This window comes from Panicum virgatum, chromosome 6N (assembly GCF_016808335.1).
Source record: "Panicum virgatum strain AP13 chromosome 6N, P.virgatum_v5, whole genome shotgun sequence".
Classification (NCBI taxonomy): domain Eukaryota; kingdom Viridiplantae; phylum Streptophyta; class Magnoliopsida; order Poales; family Poaceae; genus Panicum; species Panicum virgatum.
The window spans coordinates 3,502,911-3,528,473 of record NC_053150.1 but is presented as its reverse complement, the minus strand read 5'-3'; the positions used below and the strand labels follow the sequence as shown (position 1 = coordinate 3,528,473).

Sequence of the window (25,563 nt, the reverse complement as noted above, 5' to 3'; positions counted from 1 at the left end):
ATAAAATCGGAAAAATACAAACTCAACTGTTTTGGATTCTATGAAATAATATATATAACTTTTGTTACATAAATTTTTTCATTCGATCAATGTATCTAAATCAAGAAAAATAGTTCTTCTACCTAGAAAAATCTGAAATAATTCATTTGGTCTAGTTGTGCTTATCTAAAATTTATCAAACTTTTTTTATAGCTCTTAGAAAATAAAATAATGATATTGTAAAAGTTATGGCTTCTAATACTCAGTATAGCAGCATGGATAAATAACCCATTTAAACTAGACATATTGCAATATCTAATTTAAAAACTTATTCTAGAAAATTTTTTTGGGTCTACAAATTTTGTACAAGCCTATGCTCAACATATGCAACACTCTGTCCAAAGATGACATGCATCCAAAAGATGGATCTTGAGATTTAAATAAAAATGCATTAAACTGGTATTTAAAATAGAGCAATATATATTGATCAAATGAAAAACTTTATGTAACAAAAGTTGTAGATCTTGTTTCATAGAATCCAGAACAGTTGAGTTTTTATTTTTTTACGATTTTATATCGATTTTACAAGTTCACTATTTAATGCGCCCTTAGCGCCAGGACCTAAATGTAAATTTTTTTACATTTAGGTTCTATCGTCCACCGGATGGGCGACAGGGGGCGACAGACGCCCATTTTTGAAAATTTACCTATTCGGCATATATTTTTGAAAATTTTCCTCTTCCGTGGGCTTAAAAAGTTAAGCCCACTGGGCCCATGAGTAACAAGACCCATTTTTGACCCACGGCGACCCACCCAGATAGACCTCGGCTCACCTCGCCCTTCGCTTCCATGGCTTCCGGCTTCTTCCCCTCGCCGTCGCGTCACGCGTGAGCCTCTTCTAAAAACCCTAGGCGTTGAGACCCCGATGGCGACGGCGGCCACCGCCGCGGCGGCGGCGCCCGCATTCGCGTTCAAACCTTCCCTGTCGCGCCGCGTCTGCGTCACGCTCCCTCGCCGCGCCGGCCGCGTCCCCCATTCGCTGCGGTAAATCCTGCGCCACCTGTCTTTTCTTCTTGTGGAGGAATTCTGTGACGAGTTCGTGGGTGGATATATTTCTGAATTCGTCCTTTTGGCGGGAAGTGAAGGCTGGTCGCGTCGGCCGTGAGGCGGCCCCGCGGTGCGGTCGTGGTTGCGGCAGACGCGGCGGCTGCAGCTGGAGGCGCGGAGTTTGGGGACGAGGAGAACCCGTACGAGGTAGAATCTAGCTGACAATGGGGGCAAAGATTCTATCTTTTCGATTCGTGTGATGAGTTTTATGTTGTTTTTCGGGTGTTAGCTTCTGGGCATCAGGCCTCTCGATAGCTTCGACCACATGAAGATGGCCTACAAGAAGAAGCGCAAGGAAGCCGAGGAGACTGGAGAGGAGGAATTTCTGGCCAAGGTTGGGAAGAATGTTTTTTTTCTCAGAGTTATCTGGGCGAGCATTTGGTATTAGCTTTGCTACAACACTAATTGTTGAGTTGTTGGGGTCATAGTTGGACAGGGCCTATGACACAGTTATGATGCAGCAGCTGGAGTATCGGAAGAAGGGAGTCACATACGGGTCGGTTCAGGTCAGTTGACATGCCATGCATGAATTCATGTCATTGCAAGAAGTGCGCGGTGTTCTTTATATGCTCCTTCTCCGGTGATTATTCACCCTATTTGTAAAACGATTAAAAAGTGATATGGATTAATAATTGTCGGTACCCCAGGACTGGGGTACCCCCTCCTGCTGTGTTTAGGCAAGAGCCTTGTGGTTATCCTTGACTACGTCCAAAACAGCCGGACCCCTGCGGTCCGGAGCCCTGTTCACTCGACAACGGCCCCGGATCCGTTCCCCGGCTGGGAAAGGTCTGGGAGCACCACGTGAAGCAGGCGCTCAGCCCGAACAGCCGGGGGCTCCGGACCTCCCGTGGAGGTCCGGACCCGCGCGGAGTTCCGGACCTCTCGTGGAGGTCCGGACCCCCGCGGAGTCCCGGACCCCCATGGGGTCCCGGACCCTCTGTATAGTAACCGGACCCCTCACTAAGGGAAATGATTAACACCCCGGCCTAGGGAGGTCCGGAGCTGCCACGTGTCTGCAAGCACAGACATGTGTATAAGGCCGCTTGGTCTCCATGCTAAAGTTCACTAACCACTGCATTCATTGCGGTGGGTGGACATCCGCATTGATATAGCAGAAGCCGAGGCGATTCTTTGACTAGGGGACACTATTTATCGCGTATTACCAAGACATGTAGTGGAGCCGCCGGCGCCGCCCACGCCGCGCCTGTCAGTCTGTCATGACAGATGGACACGACGGCTCGGCTTCACCCATTATGACGCCTACATAATAGCCTCAACAGCCCGCGCCGCAAGCTACGTTTCCCCAACGGGCGCCTTGCTGACGGGACGGGAGAAGACCTCCCTGAGTCAGAAGGGCAGCAGGGCATGGAAGCATATCGGAGAAAAGGTTCACAACTACTGTAGCCATTTAAGTACTCTGCGCAGTATGCTACACAGTCACGTTGGGCCCACTTGTCGGGGCATCAACGGCCAATGTATCCGCACCCCTTGGTCTATAAAAGGGGGGCGCCCGCTAGAAGAAAACTCAGGCGGGGTGAACACCAAGGCCCAGCAGAGGATAGGTTCATACACAGCCAAGAACAATACTTCACCAGTGGATGTAGGGTATTACGCTCCGGCGGCCCGAACCACTCTAAATCGTGTGTTCTTGCGTGCTTGCTTCAGTGTGAGATCAGCCTAACTGCCTAGTACTCCCTCGAGTTCTCCCTCACGGGGAATAGGCGGGTGCGTTCCGCCACCCGGCAGTGGGTACCCTAAAAAGCCCGCGACATTTGGCGCCGTCCGTGGGGAGCGTCAGGCGTTGGCTGGATCTTCAGGTTTCTGGGCTGTGTTCATCATCTGCAACGGCGAACGAGAAGATGAAGGAAGGCAGGGTGACACCCACATGCCATGGCACCGGCGCGGCAACGCCCACGGTGCGGCGGCGCACGGCAGCAGCGCCTGCTGTGTGTCGCCACTGCGACACCTCAGAGCGGGCGCGGCGGCGCACAAGCGAAGGCGCCGCTCGGCGCTGCCGCCCCTACGTCGACTCAAGGTTTTCTCTCAAGCAACGGCCACGCTTCCTCTGCGACGGCATGGCGTCGGCTCAAGGCTTTCTCTCAACATGGAGCCTGGAGCCGACGGCCATCCCGGAGGAAGTTGGCCGTGTCGTCGTATCGTCTCCGGCACCACCCGAGGTGCTTGGTGCTGCTGCAGACAGGACCCCGCCACCAGGCGCGGGGGCCCCTGGCGCGAGCACCAAGGACAAGCCGGCGAACGACCGCCCTTCTCCACACTCCGTGCTCGTCCATACGAGCACACATTCTCCCGCTGCACCAGGGCGGAAAACCAGATCCTGCCGCAGCGAGTGGCAGGTGGGGTGGCTCCCGGTGGCGGACGGCGGCGGCAGGGGGCCTCTCCCATTCAAAGCCAAAGAATTTGTCTCATGCTACCTAAGCATATGACAGCTCTTAGGCAAGGAGTAGCCCCCCAAGCTCCCGAGGTGATGCTGGATGATGCAGTTCAGGCATATCCCAGGCGCCTTCACCTCCGACGACCATGAAGAACCCAGGAATAGTGGTACCACTTCCAATCGGAGAAGGACATGCTGTATAGAATGCAGCCGAAGGTTACCCCTAAGATAAGACTAAGAAAATTCCTCCTTTGTAATAACGTGGCGCCTACGTGTGAGTCCAGAGCGGTCAAGGTCCGACCTTGTAAACCCGACCTCTGGCCCTATCACACAAACATGCAAGAAACGGTCCGGAGCGGTAGAGGTCCGACCTCTGATGTATACCATGACAACCACAATAATAAAGGAGATTTTCTTTCTCAGTTTTATCTAGGCTCCACCTTGATTACATTTATTCGCCTTGGTTTAACTATTCTTTCCTCTTAAGCGGAATCTTCCTTTTATTGCTAACAATTCAAGTTAAGTTGCTGGCTTGTGGCCAGGTGGGGACACCCCTTCTAGCTGGAAGACAGTTCGGACCCCTAAGGACCTGCTCCGGAGAAGTAGTACTCGTATCCTGGGGTAGAGAAGCTCCGCGTAGCTTAGCCTGGTAATGTACCCTAAGTTTACGTACTTCACAACCCTGTTACAAGTACTCTAGTATCCGAGACTGCTGTCTTTAGAGGTCCCGGGCTCCCTTCTAGTATAAGGTTTGGTTTCTCGCACCTTACTATGAGGTCCGGTGACATACGCCACGGTCGCCAAGAGCCGGGCCCGGGAAGTGGTGCCTGCTCCCTGAGCGATCTGAAGTCTGTGTAGCCGCTTAGCTTGATTTCGCACCCTAAGCCTACACCTTCGTCGCCCTGTGGAGAACGCTCTAGTACCTGAACCTGGTAACCGGTGTACCGGCCTCAGGGGTCCGGAGCACCTGCTCTCTGCATGAGCTCACCGACGCAATCCAGTTTGCGTAGAAACACATCACAGTAGTAGGCCCCACCCGCAGGTTCGTACCTCTCCCGAGGTGGGCCCGGGGGCCACTGTCGGTACCCCAGGACTGGGGTACCCCCTCCTGCTGTGTTTAGGCAAGTGCCTTTTGGTTATCCTTGACTACGTCCAAAACAGCCGGACCCCTGCGGTCCGGAGCCCTGTTCACCCGACAACGGCCCCGGATCTGTTCCCCGGCTGGGAAAGGTCTAGGAGCACCACGTGAAGCAGGCGCTCAGCCCGAACAGCCGGGGGCTCCGGACCTCCCGTGGAGGTCCGGATCCCCGCGGAGTCCCGGACCCCCCGCGGAGTCCCGGACCCTCTGTATAGTAACTGGACCCCTCACTAAGGGAAGGGATTAACACCCCGCCCTAGGGAGGTCCGGAGCTGCCACGTGTCTGCAAGCACAGACACGTGTATAAGGCCGCTTGGTCTCCATGCTAAAGTTCACTTACCACTGCATTCATTGCGGTGGGTGGACGTCCGCATTGATATAGCAGAAGCCAAGGCGATTCTTTGACTAGGGGACACTATTTATCGCGTATTACCAAGACATGTAGTGGAGCCGCTGGCGCCGCCCACGCCGCGCCTGTCAGTCTGCCATGACAGATGGACACGACGGCTCGGCTTCACCCATTATGACGCCTACATAATAGCCTCAACAGGCCGCGCCGCAAGCTACGTTTCCCCAACGGGCGCCTTGCTGACGGGACAGGAGAAGACCTCCCTGAGTCAGAGGGGCAGCAGGGCATGGAAGCATATCGGAGAAAAGGTTCACAACTACTGTAGCCATTTAAGTACTCTGCGCAGTATGCTACACAGTCACGTTGGGCCCACTTGTCGGGGCATTAACGGCCAATGTATCCGCACCCCTTGGTCTATAAAAGGGGGGGCGCCCGCTAGAAGAAAACTCAGGCGGGGGGAACACCAAGGCCCAGCAGAGGATAGGTTCATACACAGCCAAGAACAATACTTCACCAGTGGATGTAGGGTATTACGCTCCGGCGGCCCGAACCACTCTAAATCGTGTGTTCTTGCGTGCTTGCTTCAGTGTGAGATCAGCCTAACTGCCTAGTACTCCCCCGAGTTCTCCCTCACGGGGAATAGGCGGGTGCGTTCCGCCACCCGGCAGTGGGTACCCTAAAAAGCCCGCGACAATAATGAACCTTCGAGAGTTGTTCTACATAAATTCTTGTCACTGAGCGTTACTGAGCTCTAACATGTGGATTGGGGCCACTAATTGCTGTTATGGATGGCACCACCGTAGGTCATAGGTGTGATGCTCCTATGAAGATGAGCTTTGCATCAAAAATATGTTAGAAATTATGATACATAAAGTCATAAACACCATGAAGGGCAATACTCGTTGTTTGTATGGTAGCTTATGTTTGATTTAAGATTTATGGTTGCTTTGTCAAGATGCAATGGTCAAAACGATCTATTTTTCTTCAGTTACCCTCTTATGATGATTTTATTCATTTATTGTGTAATCGTGTTCCCACTATCAGGTATCCAAGGATATCAAGTATGCTGACAATCAACCCATAGTGCCTTGGGGACCAAGGTATTTTTTATTCTAGTTAACTTTGAAGATTCTATTTCATTAGTCAATTCAGAATTTTACCGGGAATGGTTATGTGAAGCATGTCAATGGTATGACTGTGAGAAGCATGTTGTGGGAAGTGGTGACCTTAGTGAATGTGGGCACGTAATCGATTTTTAGGATAGCCTTTTTTGTTTTATGGAAACATGATGAAATGTGATTAGCTTGTCCTGCCTACTGTTTTCTATTTGCCTCTCTTGTTTTTCTGTTGATGATTATGATTTATGATTTATGAATCAGTGTTTTTGTCCTATATGTAAATGATCTAGAAGAAACATTGATTACAAGGCAGATAAATCTGAATGCTTCTGACTACTAAACAGAAACCCTGTTTGAAGCTGATAATGGATGACCAATTTATCTTGCAGATTCTCCAGATCAACAGTGAAGGACATGCGCATAAATATGGCAATATCAGCAGCATTTGTATGTGCTCTTCTCTTAATTCATAACAATATCTCACCATTGCTGGCATGCTCATTGTTTTGGTTATTAACTTCTTTATCAAGTATCTTGTTATCCACTAGGGTTCATGTCACTATTCTTGTAACCAAAGCTTATCAGCTCGAAACATATTTGGAAGCTTAATGATTCACAGTTTTCATTAAATGCTTTGCAATCATGTTTAATCTGTAAAGTTGTAAAACAAACTATTGAGTCAAAAAAAAATCCATTTTTGTGTAAAGGATCTGGGCCATGGGCAGTAATTTTAACCAAGTAGCTAAACTGATTTTTTTTTTTAGCACATCCATGTTTTTGCATAGTTCATTTCAAAAGGGGCAACATGTAAAAACACCAAGGCATCAATCTGTTTGTCATTGTGCATGCATACCTACAATAATATGTATGATGGGCTAGATGGAGTAGTTTGTATTTTTTTTCTTTTCGTTCAATCCCAAATAATGCCTTCCGCATATCTTTGTTACTTAAAATATGTTCTATTCCTCCAAAAAATATTTATTTACACTGTTTCCAGGTTGTTTGGATAGCTATAATGGGCAATGCAGACTGGAAGCCTTTGCAGTTCCTATGTTTTGCTTTCTTCTACAGAATACTACAGAAGCTAAGAGCTACTGAACCACCAATTACTCCAATATACAATGTAAGACATTTTCTGATGCTTGTCTGCCATCTAATGAGTTACAGTGTGTACATTTTTATGGTAATGTCATCAATGATGCTCCTATCGGTCACAGTTAGGTTATCCAAGTTTCCTCTTCTCAGTACAGTTGTTGCATTGCGGCAGAAATAGTATAAGCATGGGTGCTGTGAGGGATGTATTTCATTTTCTTATGTGTTCTCTTTGATGATTGACATGCAAATATATAGTCTATTTCAACTCAGCTTATTAATTTCCTTCTGGTAACTGATTATATGGCATACAAAAAGTTTATGCAAGTTTATAGGATGGTGCTTGTTGATGACAAGACGTGGGCTGTTATTTTGGGTTTTTTTTTGAAATGATTAATAAGATAATTGCATCTGGTGTTGGTGACAGGAATATGGTGAGGTCGAAGGACGGGGGATACGAATGGCGAAAAGAGTAGTCCGTGCTCTGGGTTTGATATTTGGATGTATATTCACTGCATCACTGGTCCGTGGATTCTTATCTAATGCTCTGCTCAAATCTTCTAAGTCTGTTCTCCAGTTTATGCTCTGCTCAAATTTTCCCAGCCTATGTGCTCCAATTTTATGTGCCTGTGGTCGTGATATGTTCTTTGTATTTTGGTTTAATTGTCCTCTCCTACTATTTTCAGGGTTATACAGCAGCTATCAACTTGATTGAGCTTTCATGGCAGTATACTCCACGTATTGTTTATTACTACCAGGTACGATAACTGTTGGTTTGATTCCCCTGCTAAAATCAGAGTGCCTGCAGATCTATCATTTATATGGTTAGAAAATGTGATTGTTGGCCGCTTCAATATAACATAATGTGTAGAAGTCCATCAGAAACAATCAAAGACATAGCAGTAGGTCACTGTATGTGCATGTGGTGGCATGTAGGATATGATTTGAACTGAAAGCATAGGTGCTGGGTGGATATTGTTCATGGAAGAAGCACTCCTTTGGTCCTTTGTTACGTGTTATGACATTTATTAATCTTACTGCATGCTCTTGATGTATCAAATCCTACTAGTTGGTCTTGGTGTGTTTTGCAAGGAGGCAAAATTAATTGGCTGATGCTTTGTCCCAGGAGCTGATTGTTACAGCAGCTGCATCCGTTCTTCTGTACATCACAGCTTCATACTACCGATAAACATGAGATATTGTGTCCAGGGTTAGACGATTCCGAGGTGCTTGGACATGCTGAGTTTCAGTTGTAGGCCAACTTGTGGACTGGTGGTGCCTTGTGCATTGAGGGAAAGCCAAGAATCCACAAATTTTGTAGTATACTTCACCTGTTCACCAGCACCTGTTATCTTTTGAGGTAGAGAGTTTTAGTGCAGGTTTCGTGTGAGCAATTATGGATTCACTGGTACAATGCTGATGGCCGATGGAAACATCTCGCGTGCATGTTTCAACAGCAGCGTAATTTATGAAATTTTTATTAGACATGCTTAGGCTTGATGACACTTACGACGTGCTTCTATTTTAGCAATGAAAGTAGTTTCTTTTGTGTTGAGCTGTCTCTGGAGCTCCAATTTGCCAAGCATCAGTATTCAATAGCAACAGTAAATTAACAATTAGTTGTCAGTGCATTCAGAAGATAAGATCAGTTGAACAGATACAGCCTCAAAATTTGTTGCAGTAATGGAGCCCGTGTAAGCATCATAGTTGCATGTACTCGGTACTGAAAGACGAGGGTTGAGCGGTTGAGCCGCTTGCAAAGGAATTGCTCTTTTTCATCTGCAAAGGAATTGCTCATTTTCATGACAATCCAATTCGTTCACATGTTCAACACTAGGGATTTCACACTGCTGATGCTGAAAGATGCCTTGTTTTCAGTTTTTGTCCAATGAACAGTAGTGCAAAAGGATTTCGTCTGCTAAATGTTCAGTACAATATTTCACTTCAAATACTTGGCAAAAAAAAGTATACAACATATATTTAATCCGTCAATTAGCTACAAAAGAATGACGTGAATTTTTCTCTTAACAAATTGACAATAGTTTGCAGCAATATTAAATACGCCTATACACAACGCATTATCTATCACACGGTTTCTGAAAACATGTATCCAATTTGGATTCCAAAACTCCAATGCAAATGTGAATCTGCCAGTCAGGAGAATCAACTACCAAGCCCAGCTATCATTGCCGTAAATGTGGCTACTGCAAATCCAAGCACCCCGCCAGCAAAAACCTGATGAGAGAACTTGGAATCAATAATGTGTGACATGTAAGAGTAAGAATATTGAATATCACACATATGGCAGATTTTTCAGTCAAATGATCTAGATAGTGTCAATTTAATGTTAGGATGACATAAACATGACTGGATACGGAGCAATTGGTTGGTACTAAATTTATTTCACTAACAGTTTACTATGAGTCCATATGCTGGACAAGGAATTCCTTGTCCTCAGCTGCTCTAGATAGGAACAAAAGGTCGAACCTGTAGAGGTGTGTGCCCTAGGAGCTCTCGCAGTGGTCTTGTTTCAGCCAGTGGATGTTCTGATGGAAGCTCATACACAATTTGATTCAAGACCTGTAAATTTAAAATAGTTAGATCTGAACTGCAGCAGACAAGTAAATAAATTCAGGATATACCTAAGCAACACAACTAAGAAATGAGCATAAGGCTTCCAATAGCAAGGCCTGCCAATTTCTCAGATATGGATTTTCTTTTCTTCCTTTCATTCACAGAACCAATGAGACTTGTTATAACCATGAGCAACACTACAAGCACAGACAATTGTATCTGCTATTACCAAATTATTGTCATTGGCCAGCTGGGTGTTAACCATTCTGTCTGAATAAGAGAATCCTACTTGCCACTCAGGAGGTAGCTCCATGTATTTCACTACTTCTTTCAATGGAAATCCTTTTGCGCCCTTTATCATTTGATGACTGAAATTTTTTGCCTCTAACACATTATTATGAGTGTCAGTAACAGAAACAATGAAGGCTTCAGCTCATACCTCTGCTTGCTTCCCTGCATGTAGCCTGACACCAAAAGCGTCATACATCACCTGCAAGCAATTGCAGAAGGCAAAAAAGTCGGTCAAATCAGTATAAGCAGTTAAGAACTCATCAGCATTTCGAGGATATCACAATGCAACAGATGGGACAAGTGGGTGGAATTAAAGCACATGATGGCACATGCCTAGGTGTTGTACTATATGCCACCATTTCTCATGATTAGTTTTCAGCACATATATAGATATATAAAAAACAGATACTTAATCCCTCAGGCTAGTTGTCGTCTTGTGTTCTTCAGGTTTCTTTGAAATCGCATAACGATGTCAGGTACTAGGTGAGCTCTGAAGGTATATGCACTAGGCACATGCAAGATGCAACCAAATGCAACATCTCAGATTATTGATCATCTCAGACATATTAATCTGACAATACATCTTTGCAGTCAAATTGCAACAGAAAAACAACAATGCTGCCATATTGGCTATCATAAACCCCAATCAAAATTATCATTACCAAGAGAACTATCTAAGTGAAACTTGGTCAACAAATTTCCTCGGGCGTCCCATAGTTTGTACTCTGTACCGCTACCGCACTTTTGTCCCCAATCAAGATGCACCTCCCGTAACTCAGTGAAGTGAAGCGATTGAGCAAAAGTGCAAAGGGCATCCATTTACTGACGCGCAGTCATCACAACGCAACATCATGAAACTACTACCTATCAGACTATTTACTGCTCTTTTCCACAATCTACAGAGCAAAATGTACTTCCCAGAACCAGAAGGTCTTGTTTAGATGGAACACAAAAAAATTTTGCGATGGAATCTTGCTAATTTGAAGTACTAAATGAAGTCTATTTACAAAACTTTTTGCACAGATCGGTTGTAAATCGCGAGACGAAGCTAATGATGCTAATTAATCCATGATAAATCCATAATTAGCGGATGGTTACTGTAGCATCAATGTTGCAAATCATGGATTAAATAGTCACATTAGATTCGTCTCGCGATTTACAGCCCATCCATGTAAAAAGTTTTGTAAATAGACTTCATTTAATACTCTATGCATGTGTCCAAACATTCAATTTGACGTTTTTTTTGCGTTTACGGGGTTTACTGGTTGTGATCTAAACAGGGCCGTCCAGGCTTTAAAGTGCAAAAGGTGCAAAGGACATTCATTTACACACTCAGTCATCATAACGTAAAAATCATAAACAACATATCAGATCCACAGCTCATCGAAATTCGTCAACGCCTTTTTTTGGGGGCAGAGAGAACCAACCACGGAGGCGAAGACGGCGGCGGTGGCGAAGAGCGAGCTCGCGAACCCCTCCTGCATCCCGACGGCGACGGCGAGCGCGGTGACGGTGGCCGAGTGCGAGGACGGCATCCCGCCGGACCCGATCAGCTGCTTCGCGTCCCACCGGTTCTCCTTGTACCTGCACTCACGCGCGGCGGCGGCAGATCCCGTCAGGTGGAGCTCAGATCCGCGCGCCGGCCGGGCCGCGCGGGGAGGGGAGGGCGAGCGGGCGTACCAGGTGGTGAAGACCTTGATGGACTGCGCGATGGCGAAGGCGAGCACGGCGGCGACGAGCGGGCAGTTGGAGAACACGGCCAGGTAGGAGAACGCGGGCGCGCCCGCCGCCGACGCCGGCGGCGGCGGCGGCGGGGCGGCGGCGGTGACGGCGTCCATGGCTCGCGGCCGGCTCTGGAAGGTCCGGGTCGGGTCGGGCTCGCTCGCCGTGGGCCGGCTGCTGGATCACCGTTCCCCGACCGCGTCGGCTCCTTCCCCACTTCCACTTGCCCCCGTTTTGCTTCTGGTTGGTTGTGCAGGAGCGGGGGGTTTCGTCTCGTGGCTGCGGGCGCACGCAAGGGGAACAGTGAGGAACCAGGATTTGCTACGCGTACCCCACGATCCCGTCAAGATGCTCCCAGTCCCAGGGAAGAGGGATGGGCCCCTTCATGACTTGGTCAGACGTTGATTCGATCCGCTCAACCACATCCAGCCAAACAGAGACTGTATAATGTGATGCTCCAAATATAAATTCATCTAAAAATTTGTCTCCGCTCCTGAATAAGTGATACTTTTTAGATTGTTTTAATAAGACATTAATCATTATTCTAGGCTCTAGTTGTATGTTAGGTAGAGTTTAGACGTTGAGTTTGCATGCATAAAAACATAATATCGATGAATGTGTCTCGAATATAGTTTCGTAGGAGCATAGTTTTGCTATGTCTTGTGAATATATTGTTACAAATTCTTTTCAAAGAAAAATATATTGTTACAAAAAGTAGAAGCACAGATCTTGTGCCTTGGGATAGTATCCATAATTATTTTCTTAGCTAGTGTTATTTATTGGGCAAAATCCAAGTCACCCTTTACTTTACCATGTGTTTAACCTATGATTTATCTACTTCCTCCTATCGCAAATATAAGCTTGTTAATGCATTGATTAGCAATATTCATAAAAATATATAATCTTAAGCTAAAATAGATATATATTATTAAGTATTTTTATAATAAAGTTAGCAATACCATTCTTGTTTTTTCAATCTATGTAATATTTAGATGTTCACAGTTAAAAAAAATATTTTTGCTAATAATAAATATAGGTTAACTTAAATTTATGGTGGGAAGAAGTATGTGACAATATGAGCAGAGGCGGAGCTCCCAATACCGCACAGTGGGGCAGTTGCCCCTGCCCTGCCCGGCCCCAGCTGCTGGTGGGGAAGAATGCCCCTCTCTCATGGCGTCTGTAGTGGTGGATCGACCATATGGAGTTAGAGGCAATGAACTGGAGTTTATAGAAAAATATAGAAAAGTACTAGTGGATGCCAATAAATCCCCAATCTGCCGCTGATTCTCTTGAACTAGTGCATCTTTCTTTTTTCCCCAACTGAAACCTAACTGTTGTGTTAGAATCCGCACGTGCTCCTCCCAAATGATGAATGAGGCACTAGCCCTTTCGGACACGCAACCGCGGCCATCGCCGTCCGTTCCAAAAACCCAACGGCCCCGATCTCCCGGCCCGAGTCCCAGCCGGTCACGCCCGCCGCGTCGCGCTCCCTGCACGGCGGGGCCTGCACCCCGGGGGGGGCCCACAGAAGAGTCACAGGCACGTCCCCCCCTCCGCCGCTTACAGGCGGGGCCCGCCTCCGCGATTCGAGCCTGACAAAAGCCCCAAAGGCTCGCCGAGCGGCGCAACAGCGAGGCAGCGAAGAGAGAGAAGCCGCGAGAGGAGAGAGAGAGAGAGAGGCGGAGGAGAGAGAAACCCCTAGTCTCCAGCCGCCTCCTCGCCTCCCCCCCGTCGCCGCCTCCGCTCCCGCGCCGCGCGCCGCCGCTCGAGGAGGAGGAAAGGACCCCAGGGGTTCGCGCCGCGGACGGCGGCGCCGGCGCCGGTGCCTGCGGAAGGCCTCGAGATCTCGCGGCGGCGCCGCCGGCTGGTGTTTCGGCGGGGGGCGGCGGCGGCGGCGGTGCCCGGTGAGTTCGCTCGATCCCCCTCGCCGCGGGAGCGCCCAATCGAGCTGCTCGCCCCTCGAATCGAGGGTTCTTGCGGTCGGCCTCCTGCTCCCCAGGCGACCGCGGAATAAGCTAGCCCTCTCGCTTCAGGAGGGTTAGGGTTAGGTTTTCCGGAATTGCGGTGGAATTCCGCGGCAAAGGAGGCGCATTGGTGCCGCGGGGAGGTGGCGCTGCGTGTCTCCGTGCCAGCAATGATGGGGAAGACGCATAGGTTCTCCATGGGGCACCCGCTCGGCTTTGTGCCGGACTACCGGCATGGGGTGGAGACGGTGGGGGAGTCAAAGGGGCTCGGGAGCCCGGCGAGGATCGACTCGGGGAGCTCCTGCGCACTGCCCAAGAGGAAATGCACCAGCGTGAATTCGGCGGAGGGGGAAGGGGCCTCGGGGTTCAATGTGCGCCGGGAGGTGTTCTTGCTGCCTAGGATGACAGCTCTGAATAGGAAGGACCTTGAGATGAGGCTCCGGGACGAGCTTACGCAGGTGAAGGCCCTTCAGAATAGGCTGTTCCCAAGAGGGCCTGCGGTCAGCATGAATGGTGCGGCGGTGTCGGAGCCCGGAGGTGGTGGTGATTTGCACCCCAAGAAAAAGGTTGAAAAGCTCAAGCGAAGCAATTCAGTGCAGTCAGACAGGGGAGTGCCGCCAAAAGTGGCCGTGGACAGGGGAGTGCCGCCACCAGTGGCCGTGGCCCCACCTGTTGCCAGCTCGGCTAACTACACACCATCGTTTAAGCAATGTGCCAACCTTCTCAAGTCACTTATGGCCCATGTCTGGGCAAACCCGTTTCTTGCCCCAGTTGACATTGTAAAGCTGAACATCCCTGATTATTTTGATATAGTCAAGCAGCCCATGGATTTGGGTACGATCCAGAAAAAGATGAATGCAGGCAGGTATCCTACACCTCTGGAATTTGCTGCAGATGTGAGGCTTACTTTCAGCAATGCTATGAATTACAATCCAGTCAATAATGATGTCCATGTGATGGCCAAAACTCTGAGCAAGATCTTTGAAACTCGATGGAGGCTTATTGAAAAGAAGCTTCCTCGACCTGACGAGAAGCCACCTCAACCAGATGAGAAACCTCCTGTGAGAGAGCCTGCAAAAAAGAATTCAACTAAAAAAGATACCATTGCGAAAGAAGACCCCATCAAGAAAAAATCCTCCAAGAAAAGCGCACCCAAGCAAGACATCTTTGGTGAAGAAGATTTGGTGGACAATCCAGTTTTGCAACCAAAGAAGAGGAAAACCTCTCCTTTGGTTTCCTCTCCTGTGCTACAAGATGCTCCATTGGTAGAGGCTGTTGTTCCAACTGGAAAAAGAATAATGACGAGTGAGCAAAAATATGATTTAAGTGCAAGGTTACAATCATACGGTGCATTGATTCCAGATCATGTTGTTGAGTTCATAAGGAGTCACGCTGATGATTGCGATGCTGATGAAGAGGAATTAGAGCTTGATATGGATACCCTTGGTGATGATACGCTTTTTGAACTACAGAAGCTACTTGATGACTATGACAGGGTTAATCCGTCAAAAAACCTTACAGAAGAGGACCTTCATGAGGTTGAGGTGGGTACTGTGGTATTAGAGATTGCTATTTCATTGGTTAATTTGGTAAATGATTGTTTTATGTTCTGTTAAACAGTCCCGAAGTCAGTATGAGCTCATTAATCCATCAGTATGTCACGAAGAAGGTCTATTTCTACTCATCCTTTGCTCATCTATGATACTGATTGTTCATGTAAGTTAAAAAGTTTTATATGCATGTCAACAGGCAATGAGCTCATTGATGATTATGTTGACATTGGGGAGAATGACCTTCCAGTTTCGACACTTCCTCCTGTGGTATTTGAAGTTGAAACAGCAGATAGAAGCAGCAAGCATAGTACATCTAGCAGCTCAAGTAGTGACTCAGAATCATCCTCTAGTGGTATGCAATTTCACAAGTTATATCCTAAATTTCCCTTTCTGACTACTATGATACTGGCATAGTTCTTAAGGCGGTAAGGCGAGTTGCGGCGTTCACCCACCTTCCGGACGCCTAGGCGAAGTCTAGGCGGCGCCTAGGCGAGGCAAGGCGACGCCTTATGACTGTCCAGAAACAGCAGGAAGGATAGAAGAAAGAGGAAAAAGAAAAAGGAAAGAAGGGAAAGGAGGAGACTGGCCTAGCCCACGAAGAGGCCCATATCTTACCCCTCCTTAGGCAGCCCAGGCCCAGGTAGCAACCACCCTCAACCCCTCTGCGCCCTCTTCGCAGCAGCAGCAGCAGCGCCGCCGCTCTCTCTCGCAGCTCTTCCTGTCGCTCTTTCTCGCATCTCTCTCGCAGCAGCTGCGCCGCCGCTCCAATCTCTCGCCTTCCTCCAAGCATCTGCCTCTTCCCCCTCTTACCTGGCCCTTGGATGGGTCCCTGCTGCCACTCCCCCCTTCTGAATCGACCGCCGCCGCCGCCGCCGGTCCCCTTCCAAACCAGCCGCCGCCGCCGCTCACCAGAAGGAGGTCCGCACCTCTCTGCACTAGTCACCGCCGACCGAGCTGCCAAGAGATGGTGAGGCAGCCGCTTCTTGACCTGCTGCTCCCCTCCTGTTCTTCTCCTCTTCCTCCATTCATCCCTGGCTATTTCTCCTTGATTTTGGCAAGGCGGCGGCGGACGCCCAGACTTTTTTTCCGCCCGGACGCCTAGGCGTCGCCTAGGCGACGCCTAGGCGACGCCTTTAAAACCATGGATACTGGAACCAGCAAAGTGTTTTTGTCACAAATTGCTGTTAGCTTTCCGCCCACGTTTTATTTGCATGTTGCACGATGCAATTGGTGATCGTATTGATGGTCTCATCATTAAAGCTCATTAACTAAGCAATCATAGTTGAGAAAGGGAGGGATTGATCTTTGATATATTGAATTCACACTGGCTGTGGACACTTCTGGAGTTCCGTACTATAGTATTCCGTATGTGCTACATGTTACTGGTAGTAATCCCATGCTAGCTTTTGGACTTTATTAGCATGCCCACAAAAAGAACCATTATGCTTGTGTGTTTGTGTTGTTAGCAGTTGAGCTCAGTGAAGGATCTATTGTACTTGCTCCATAAGGAAGTTATATCATGCTCACCAGTTCGATGGAATGTAAAACAATAAGCCAAAATGATCATGCTTCAATTTCTTGTATAGTCTGCATCTTTTATAGTATTGTGCACTTTTCACCTTAAGTCCAGGGATATAAGATAATAGAAACCCGGTGTGCTTCTTTTTGATGGTCTATCCTACTTCTCACCTGCATACCCATTCGTGACAGCAGTAATTTCATAGAGAGGCCTTGTTTTTAGCACCTTTTGTACTATGAATGGACCAATTATGCTGACTTCCATGAAGAAAAGTTCTCACCAAGTATTTCACTGAATAATAGGATCTAGCTTCAAATTGATACATGCTCATGAATCATTTGTAGAAAGGTAGCTGATCAATCAAGATTATCCTTTTGCGTTTCCGGACTGACTGTGTATGCTACTATAGCAATTCTGGGAAATCCTTTGGCTGTAATTCAGAAAGATGAAACCTTGTTGAAACTTAAGTAAATTATACATTTGAAAAAAAAACAGTGTGCTTTTAAAAGAGTCTCCTGTAAGCTTTACAATTAATTATCAGTTCCTTAGTGTTCGTCTTTGAAAAGTGGCATTTTATCTGTAAATAGCATGATTTTGATGGGGGTATATTATAATTAGATGATGTAGTTCCATTTAAGTTACAAATCTAAAAGTTTAGATTCTATTTGGTCAACCAACTGCAATTTAAAAGAATGTCTTGGAGCCAAGCCTGAAAAATGTGAAACATATAACTTGGATGTATACTTCCTATTACAGTCTTGCCTACTATTTGGTAGTAGAATAAGAATGGGGAGAAACTGTTGACATCTCCTGCAGCATACTGTTTCTCTTTATTCTGTTCTTAGCTTGTCTAGGTTGTCATGTCCAACACACTGATGATATTTCTGTTTTTACCTCTCAAGACTCTGATTCAAGTAGCTCATCTGGAAGTGATACAGATGCCAAAGCTCTTCCGCAAAACAGCGGGTTAAAGGTTCTTATACACACCTATTTATCTGAATGTTTTTGCAATTGTATAAGCCACAACCAAACTAATTTCTTTCCGTTGATGCAAAGGATGTTTAATGAGACGTATCTCAATGGTTCTCTCCTTTTTTTGGTATACAGGAAAATGTTCTACCTGTGGATAACTTGGATCAGGAAAAGGGTAAGAAGTTTCACTTTATTTGCCTGTCAGTATTTTGAATGCCAACCAAGACCTCATATTTCCTGTCTACTATTGTATCCTCATGGAACCCAACCCAAAATTAACCAGAGTAATGATGCAATGACATTCAAGCCCAAAGTCCATGCCTTTTACAAGTATTGTACACATATTCATCTGGATGAGACTATTGGCACATGCTATGTTTTGCAGTTGCTATCTTTGCTTGAGCTGATGGATCAAACCATATAGCTTTAGACCTAGATAATGATATGAGCTACACTTGACCTAAAATAATCCAAACCAAGGTTGAACTGCCCATCCAAATTTTATTTGTTTTAATCTGCCAAATAGCAATTTGTTAGCATGGCAGATCCAGAGTTTATTTCATAGGGTCAATTATGGCATGTGATCTTCAGAATTCAATAATTGGACACGTTTTTTGGCTGGGATCATCCCTTATTCCCCTTGAACCGTTATACTGCAATTTTTCTATAAAACTTCTATATATCATCAGCTTGTTTTGTGGAAAAGAAAGGACAAGTGATACTGCACATCTAAATGCTGCTTGTAGATAGCATTTGCTGAACTTTGCAACCCCATAATAGCTGCTTGTATCTTACACTCTCTAATTCTGTTTTCAGGTTCACTAAACACATTAAATCTACCAGAGCAAAGTACAGACCCTATATCTGTCACTGCTGATGGTGAGGGTAAGCATGAGTTTTCATGATGGCCTGTGAATACCCAAAACTTCTATGGTAGAAAAATGGGTTGCCTTACAGGTCTATATATGGAAATTTTAGGGGAAAATGTGTCTGAGAAGCAGGTCTCCCCTGAAAAGCAAATCCGAGCTGCCCTTCTGAGAAGCCGCTTTGCTGATACGATTCTCAAGGCTCATGAAAAGGCCCTTGACCAGGTGTGTGTATGTGAAAACGGTTTGTTGAGGGCATTGTTGTCTGGGCTTGGTTGGTGTTATTCTCTGTAAGCTTACCTGACTGTTAATATCAAGGTTACAAAAAAGGATCCTGAGAAGCTTCGGCGTGAGAGGGAGGAGCTTGAGAGATTACAAAGAGAAGGTGAGATGCAATAAAATCCTTTTAAGTTCGTGGCAGCTGTGTGACATCATTTCTATTACAGAGAGAACCCGGTTGCAAGCTGAGGCTAAAGCTGCAGAGGATGCTCGCAAGAAGGCTGAAGCAGCAGCAGCTGCTGAGGCTGCTGCAGAAGCTAAGCGGCAAAGGGAGCTTGAGAGAGAAGCAGCTCGTAAAGCTTTGCAAGAGGTAATATCTGCTATATATGTTTACCACCTACATTATCCTACTCTGCTGTTACCATATATATGAAGTGTAACTACTGTTGGTTTGCAGATGGAGAAAACTGTCGACATCAATGAAGGGAGCCTCTTTCTGAAAGATCTTGAAATGCTTGGAAGTGTTCCGGGTGAACAGATACCCAACTCGGTTGGTGAAATTCCAACTGATGCACCAGGCGCTCTCCGGTATCCACTGGGAGGCAACGCCCTAGAAAAGCTTGGATTATATATGAAAAATGATGAAGATGATGAGGAGGGTGATTTCACAGATGAACCTGTGGTTGATGTTGAAGAGGGTGAAATAGATTAAATGCTTCTGGACCATTTTTGATACTTTACAGGAGGCCTGGTGGCATGACTAATCTGCATAGCTGTTCTTTTGATATCTTTGATATACAAAGTGGCCTGATGAAAGATTGAGTCTCATGAAAACCAGGTCCTGTATTCACTTTTGTAACTGCCCAAGTTTTGGAGCCAATTTTTGGCAAATTTAGCTAGCCACAAATGTGTTGGAAGCCGCATTGTGGTGCATGTGAGCAGTTGCAAGGAGCGTGCTTATCATTTCGTTTGAGAATATCTCTACTTTCCATAACCACGGAATGGTTTGGTGATTTTATTGGATATATGATGAGGCCATAAAAGAGGATGAAAAAGGGGAAAGGATCAAGGGAAAGCACAGGGAGTGATGGTTCTTGGCTCTTGAACACCTTATGTATGGAGCCATTTTTGAGGGTTAGTTTTAGAGCCATTTTCCTGTTGTGAATGTAATATCAGAAACTGTACAAAAGTTAGGCTGATAGATGGAAAACACTGTCTTCAATTTATGCAGTGCCTGTTCGTCATTGATAACTCTTATCTTTTTGAGTACTAGTTCTCATGAGATACTGCTATACATATTGCTCTGGGATCCTGTTGCTATTTTGACATGAGTTTTGAGATGTAGCTTGTCATGTAGGTACAAGATACTTTAGAAGTGATGTTAACCAGTTGTGTTATGGTACTGTCGTAGGAGACATGTATAGTTCCTGATGCCATTTTTGTCTGCTGGCATTAGTGTAGAAATATGCAGGATTGTCAAGTGAATATGGTAAGTAGATAATTGTGTAGTAAGGTGTGCAGTTGGCTTTAATCATTTTCTTTATACTCTGATTTTTCACCTTCATGGTCTACTTTGCAAATAATTAAATCTAACTAGGTGAAATTCATAGAAAGAAGTAATCACTCCTGATCCTCCGCTCTTGGTATTTAGAAGCATGCTACAGTATATTTGATCATTTGTTAAAGAAGAGCTTACTTTGAAGAACGCAAGAAAATAAAGATTTTACTGTCTGAAGAAAATGAGTCTGTAAAAGTCAATCCACGAGTCCCTCGATTCCCAACATTATTTCTCAAGTCACTATTTCAGAGCCACAGATACAGGAAACACTATCAGAGAGCTTCAGAGAGCTCAGAGCAAGCTTCAGAGATACATGACGCACTATCAGAGTAGCCACTATTCCAAAGCTACAAGTACAGAGCACCTTATCAAACTCCAAATCAAAACCAAGCAAGACATACAAGCCACTGCCACTCATTCTCCCTTATGCACAAGCACAAGTAAAATAACTTTGCCCAAGAACATAAACAAAGCATCTATATGTATACAGTATATGGTGACTAAAAATAAACTCTTGTTTAACCATCACCATGAACTTCTGGAACAAGCTTTTAATTTTGAATCCATGACATTCCCATACCTTTTGGTGCAACAAAAACTCAGTAAGGTGCAGATGTAGCACCAATTGCATTGCCTAATGTGAGTTTGATCATGCCGAAAAAGGGGAGTTTCATTCAAAACTTGAGGCATTTCGAACGTTTGTTGAATGTCTTAAACTGGGGATACGGTTTATGTTGAGTTGGTCATATTTACTGGTAGAATTTGTATGTCTTTGCTTTTAAAATAATCTTCCGAAGTCCTCCAATCGGTGACAGTACCATCAGCAGCACCCCAAGAACGATGCAGATCTGAAGAGCATGGAAAACACAGTGAAAATGAGAGGACTAGTTAAGCAAGAGGCATTGTGTTGAAGACAGTCTTCTACTTCTTACCCAGTTTTTAAACCAGGAGACGCTGGAACACAGGTTTTTGGCGTTTTGGGCTTGTAGATTGTGAGCCACATGATGCAGGGAAGCTGGCAGAAACAAGAGAAAATTCGGCGACAAGAATATAATTCAGCTGGATGAAACTAATAGTGACAGGATGACAGGTAGTTTGGTCGTCAAGTGGATTTGCGAGGATACTTCCGGCAGGCTGCACTGCAGACAAGTCTTGCTCCACGGCGACTTGACTTGCTGCATGAGTACAGATGGAATAGTTCAGGCGACCGACAGACAGGCCTACCTACCTAATTTACATAGCGTTTAATTTTTCTCTGGCATTATTTCAGCACAAGTTACAGTTTGATAAAGCATTTCATCAAAAAGGATAAATTAAATACACATGGGTATTGCGTAACAAATAATAATGGACGGATAATCATGCCTCTGTATTTACAGGTCAAGTAGTTCAAATGTTAAAAAAAAGAAACCGTCAGTTCCTAGATAAATGAGTGCGGTTAAAAAGGCTTTAAAATGTCAGATTCACCTACTCTATGTGAAATAAACAAATAAAATGACCATCCGTAAAAGGGACGACATGACTGACATAATAACAGTATGTAGTGTGCTGTGAATTGCAGTCAATTCCCGCAAAACCATCACTCTGAAGTCTGAACTTGGTTATGTTGTGTTTGTGGTTATGTTGTGTTTGTACAACCTCTTAGACAACCTTCTGCAATATTTGATAGAAAAAGAATCTTCTTGAAAATATTTGAAAATCAACTATGTTGTGGACTAATATTACAAACAGTCTTGATTTCATCCATTTGAAAAATATTTTAAACATTTGCAAAGGTTGCTAGATGGAATTCGCCATACTGCCACAAAAAATAGACAACACACACACACACACATTGAAAATTCGAGTATAATTATTGTAGGGCTATAATGGTTCAAGAATGAATCAAAAAATATAAGTCTAAGTATCACGGCATTCAAATTCTCAAATAAATACACAAACAAGTTGAAGTATTTGCATGAAGTCGAGGACTGAATCAATCATCAATGTTAAAAAAAATTCAATAAATGTGAGGTGCGCATTATGTAGAGACGTAGAGATCCCTCATGTTTAAAAAAAGCTAGACATGTTTGTACGCCATAACGTCAACACATTAGATATGGCCAATTGCAATCTTTCTATTTTTTGCTTAAAAGATCTAATTGCAAGATACTGACATATTTTTTTTTCTATTCCCAAAAATAATAAAAATATATAAATGCATATTTGTCCTATACCATCTACGAGGTAATATGTGATGACATCCGTCTAGATCTAACTAAATGAGCGATCCTCAATTACTTCATTGTAACGTAGCAAAGCTCATGGTTTAAATCAGGGGTTTGTGCTGAATTTATCATTGCTGGGGGTAGTCTTGATAAAATTGGAATTGGTGTGTCTCGATTTTCACAATGATCTGCCGGAGTCCTCCAATTGGTGATAGTACCATCAGCAGCACTCCAATAACAATACACGCCTGAAGAACAAATAGAAGACACAGGAAAAGATGTTTGCGTTCAGAAAGAAGAAAAAGGAAAACGGAAAGCTTAAACGTAAGCATTTTGTTGAAGAGGAAAAAAAAGTATGGCTAGTTCAATCTTACCCAGTTGGTGAACCATGAGAGGCTGAACCTTTTAGGCTTGTAGATTGTGAGCCACATGATGCAGGGAAGCTGGCAGAAACAAGTAAATTTTGTCAGCTACGATTAAAATTCTGGACTCGATTCTACATCTGAAGGAACAATAGTCATCTCTAGAAGCTAATTTAGCAGAAACAAAATGTGCAAATGCCTGAACTGATCTAGGAGCTTACGAAGTAAGTGGTCGGTGCGAAGGCGAATCCACCGAAGAAACTGAGCAATTCACTGAAGAAGGGGAAGGTGATGGCCACAAACATCGTGAACGCTGCACAGGTTGCATCTCATCATCAGTCTTTGTGTGTGTCCAGCATGATTGGAAAGCCGGCCTTCAGAGCAGATTAGACTGAAGAGCTCATCAGTTTAGCATGGGCATTACCAACGTAGGAAGTCCGGGCAATCAGACGCAGCATCAGGCCTGGAGGGAACCAAAACTTCCTCACCAGCACTGTCTCTATCATGTCGAACACCGGCATCGCATAAATCTGCGAATCATCACTCAATGCATCAGATGCCAGCATCTCTCATTATTGAGTTGTATGCACCAGGCAGTTCAATCCAAAACCTTAAACTGATGGGAGAGGTAGACAATTCACTTATGTTCCAACACTTCCCCACACTTCCGTCGAAAACACTCCCCCATACTGACCAGTTCAACCCAAAAGCTTAAACCGATAGGAAGAGGTGGACAATTCACTTATGTTCAAACATTTCGTTCATTTACACAAACCACCGTGATGTCTGAAGACATGTTTGTGTACCTGGTAACCACCAAGGAGATGGACGACGACCATCATGTTGGCGATGGCGATGAGCCACCTTGGTTTCTCGAGGGAGATGAGGATGTTGTCATGGACTTCGTTGCCGAACGCCCAGTACCCGACGAGCGAGGCCGGGAAGTAGCACGCCGCGACGACGACGTAGGCGACGACGACGCCCTTCCACATGGGCTTCTTGGACGGCTTGTCCGGCGTCGACGGGATGGTGGCCTGGATCTCCAGCACCACGTTGTGCCCCGCGTACGCGAACGCCACGTCCCCGAGCGCCCCGAAGAAGCCGAACGCCTTCCCCGGCATCGTCGTCGCCCGCAGGTGGTAGTCCACGTCCGCCGACTTCCCCTTGGCAGCGGACGCGATCCACGCGATCGTCGAGTAGCTGCCATGGGTACCCGTATCAGTTATCTTTCAAGCTACCCACCCAGTCCTGTAGCTTTCAGGAATTTGCTGCTGGAAAAGGAGGAGATGCAGTTTCTGAAACTGTACCAGAGCGACATGACGGCGGCAGCGAGGGAGACGCCGGAGATGGAGTGGAAGTTGGGGAGCTGGGAGAGCACGAAGTGGGCGGAGGCGAAGATCATGATGAAGTAGGTGAGCTTGATGTGCTTGCAGTCGTGGCAGACGACGGCGTGGAACTTCTGCAGGGACTGGCCGCCGGTGACCATGTAGACGATGTTGAGGCCGACCTCCACCACCAGCTGCTGCGGCACGACGATCCAGAGGCCCAGCTTCTCGCCGAAGGCGTACTGCCCGAGCTCGTGGTACCGGTCGAACCGCCTGCCCGGCACCATCTCGTGCATCTCCACCATCTGCCACAGCGTGTACAGCGTGATGATCCATGACAGGATCAGCACCGTGACGCCGGCCTCCCTGAGAACCGTGATCGGGAGAAATTAAAAAAAAAGAACCAACAAAATTGTGTTCATGAGCAATGTCAGAGATGACTGAACTGATCAGCATGTCATGGCATAGTGCGTTGACTTTGCATAGGGAAGAGCTGAACTAGGTAGATGATGCCCTTTTTTTTTCTTGTAACGAGGAAGGTACAAGGTAGGTAATGGCACTGACCAGCCGAGCTCGGACATGGCGTAGGGGAGGCTTAGCACGCCGGCGCCGACCATGGCGGTGACATTGTGGAAGGCGGAGTACCACCACTTGGCGTTCCTCCTGGCGTTGATCGGCAGCCAGTCGTCGATCGACTCCTCCTGCGCCCTCCAGCGGCCTTCCTGCGAGTCCGTGCGCCCTTTGGGCGCAAGAGCGAGGCTGGCAAACTGCAGAGAGTTCATCATCAATGTTTGCTAAAATAAAAAAAAGAGTTCATCATCAATGGATCATCACAGACAAGCAAATTAAATCTCGAGTTATTTGATCTTGTTTTCTTCAACAAATCTTTGTGCTTTGTAACAACCGAAATTCAACTCCTAGGCTTCTTTGAGTTTAGGACCCTTGCTCCTAAACTCCTCTATACGGACCTTAATTTCTTCTTCCTAATGAAAAACGTGACCATGCACGGTCACGAAAGAGAAAAAAAATATGCATGACATCCAAATCCAAGCCAGATATGCTGGCGAGCTATGCCTTTTTAGCATGCTGGGGGGACGCACCTTGTCCGGAGAATAGTCCCCGAGTTGTATCTCCATGGCCGGCAGGAGCTCCGAAGCCGCTGAGCTTTCACCAATGGCGAGGAATCCGAGCGGAGGCGGCAGAGAAGTCGTCGTCGTCTTCTTTATGGAGCGCAAGTGAAGGGAGGCGACAGCCTG

General features: G+C 46.1%; 4 protein-coding genes across 7 annotated transcripts; 2 read left to right on the top strand and 2 right to left on the bottom strand.

Moving 5' to 3' along the window:
- The first annotated feature begins 792 nt into the window (after positions 1–792).
- Positions 793–8,732, top strand: LOC120677599. Its single transcript, XM_039958752.1, has 10 exons — positions 793–1,023; positions 1,125–1,233; positions 1,316–1,420; positions 1,515–1,592; positions 6,010–6,065; positions 6,473–6,530; positions 7,081–7,206; positions 7,603–7,698; positions 7,862–7,933; positions 8,302–8,732. The coding sequence occupies exons 1-10, from the start codon at positions 905–907 to the stop codon at positions 8,362–8,364; spliced, it is 882 nt and encodes a 293-aa protein (XP_039814686.1). The 5' UTR covers positions 793–904; the 3' UTR covers positions 8,365–8,732.
- Positions 8,733–9,029: 297 nt separating this feature from the next.
- Positions 9,030–12,042, bottom strand: LOC120677600 (uncharacterized membrane protein YuiD-like). Its single transcript, XM_039958753.1, has 5 exons — positions 11,721–12,042; positions 11,468–11,624; positions 10,189–10,239; positions 9,663–9,755; positions 9,030–9,410 (listed from the first exon to the last, which is right to left on the bottom strand). The coding sequence occupies exons 1-5, from the start codon at positions 11,876–11,878 to the stop codon at positions 9,339–9,341; spliced, it is 531 nt and encodes a 176-aa protein (XP_039814687.1). The 5' UTR covers positions 11,879–12,042; the 3' UTR covers positions 9,030–9,338.
- A 1,349-nt stretch (positions 12,043–13,391) lies between these two features.
- LOC120677592 (transcription factor GTE9-like) lies at positions 13,392–20,175 on the top strand. 2 transcript variants are annotated; one of them, XM_039958745.1, is made up of 10 exons: positions 13,392–15,270; positions 15,347–15,395; positions 15,476–15,631; positions 17,701–17,771; positions 17,906–17,945; positions 18,587–18,655; positions 18,749–18,861; positions 18,955–19,021; positions 19,083–19,225; positions 19,313–20,175. In XM_039958745.1, exons 1-10 carry the CDS (start codon positions 13,897–13,899, stop codon positions 19,565–19,567), a joined length of 2,337 nt encoding a protein of 778 aa, XP_039814679.1. In that variant the 5' UTR covers positions 13,392–13,896; the 3' UTR covers positions 19,568–20,175. The 2 variants fall into 2 exon arrangements, with proteins under 2 accessions (XP_039814679.1, XP_039814680.1); XM_039958746.1 differs by having other exon boundaries at positions 13,418–15,270; positions 15,347–15,390; positions 15,474–15,631.
- Positions 20,176–20,601: 426 nt separating this feature from the next.
- LOC120677595 (lysine histidine transporter 1-like) lies at positions 20,602–25,563 on the bottom strand. Of its 3 annotated transcripts, XR_005676371.1 has the most exons (10): positions 25,408–25,563; positions 24,872–25,074; positions 24,290–24,673; positions 23,789–24,182; positions 23,407–23,512; positions 23,204–23,295; positions 22,995–23,063; positions 22,694–22,868; positions 21,346–21,588; positions 20,602–21,261 (listed from the first exon to the last, which is right to left on the bottom strand). XR_005676371.1 is itself a non-coding variant. In XM_039958750.1 (8 exons), exons 1-8 carry the CDS (start codon positions 25,441–25,443, stop codon positions 21,163–21,165), a joined length of 1,383 nt encoding a protein of 460 aa, XP_039814684.1. In that variant the 5' UTR covers positions 25,444–25,563; the 3' UTR covers positions 20,602–21,162. The 3 variants fall into 3 exon arrangements, 1 of the variants encoding a protein (XP_039814684.1); XR_005676370.1 differs by having other exon boundaries at positions 20,847–21,261; positions 21,346–22,868; XM_039958750.1 differs by lacking the exons at positions 21,346–21,588; positions 22,694–22,868.

Excerpts from the sequence above, each read along its gene's own strand:
- LOC120677599 (XM_039958752.1), top strand. The coding sequence starts at position 905 with ATGGCGACGGCGGCCACCGCCGCGGCGGCGGCGCCCGCATTCGCGTTC. Across the intron at positions 1,421-1,514 it reads AGGAGGAATTTCTGGCCAAG|TTGGACAGGGCCTATGACAC; the intron begins GTTGGGAAGAAT and ends TTGGGGTCATAG. Across the intron at positions 6,531-7,080 it reads TGGCAATATCAGCAGCATTT|GTTGTTTGGATAGCTATAAT; the intron begins GTATGTGCTCTT and ends CACTGTTTCCAG.
- LOC120677595 (XM_039958750.1), bottom strand. The coding sequence starts at position 25,443 with ATGGAGATACAACTCGGGGACTATTCTCCGGACAAG. Across the intron at positions 24,183-24,289 it reads GCCGCCGTCATGTCGCTCTG|CTACTCGACGATCGCGTGGA; the intron begins GTACAGTTTCAG and ends TACCCATGGCAG. Across the intron at positions 23,064-23,203 it reads TCGCACCGACCACTTACTTC|CTTCCCTGCATCATGTGGCT; the intron begins GTAAGCTCCTAG and ends TGTTTCTGCCAG.
- LOC120677592 (XM_039958745.1), top strand. The coding sequence starts at position 13,897 with ATGATGGGGAAGACGCATAGGTTCTCCATGGGGCACCCGCTCGGCTTT. Across the intron at positions 17,946-18,586 it reads TAACTTGGATCAGGAAAAGG|GTTCACTAAACACATTAAAT; the intron begins GTAAGAAGTTTC and ends TTCTGTTTTCAG. Across the intron at positions 19,022-19,082 it reads TGAGAGATTACAAAGAGAAG|AGAGAACCCGGTTGCAAGCT; the intron begins GTGAGATGCAAT and ends TTTCTATTACAG.
- LOC120677600 (XM_039958753.1), bottom strand. The coding sequence starts at position 11,878 with ATGGACGCCGTCACCGCCGCCGCCCCGCCGCCGCCGCCGCCGGCGTCG. Across the intron at positions 11,625-11,720 it reads ATCAAGGTCTTCACCACCTG|GTACAAGGAGAACCGGTGGG; the intron begins GTACGCCCGCTC and ends GCGTGAGTGCAG. Across the intron at positions 9,756-10,188 it reads ATGCAGGGAAGCAAGCAGAG|GTCTTGAATCAAATTGTGTA; the intron begins GTATGAGCTGAA and ends TTAAATTTACAG.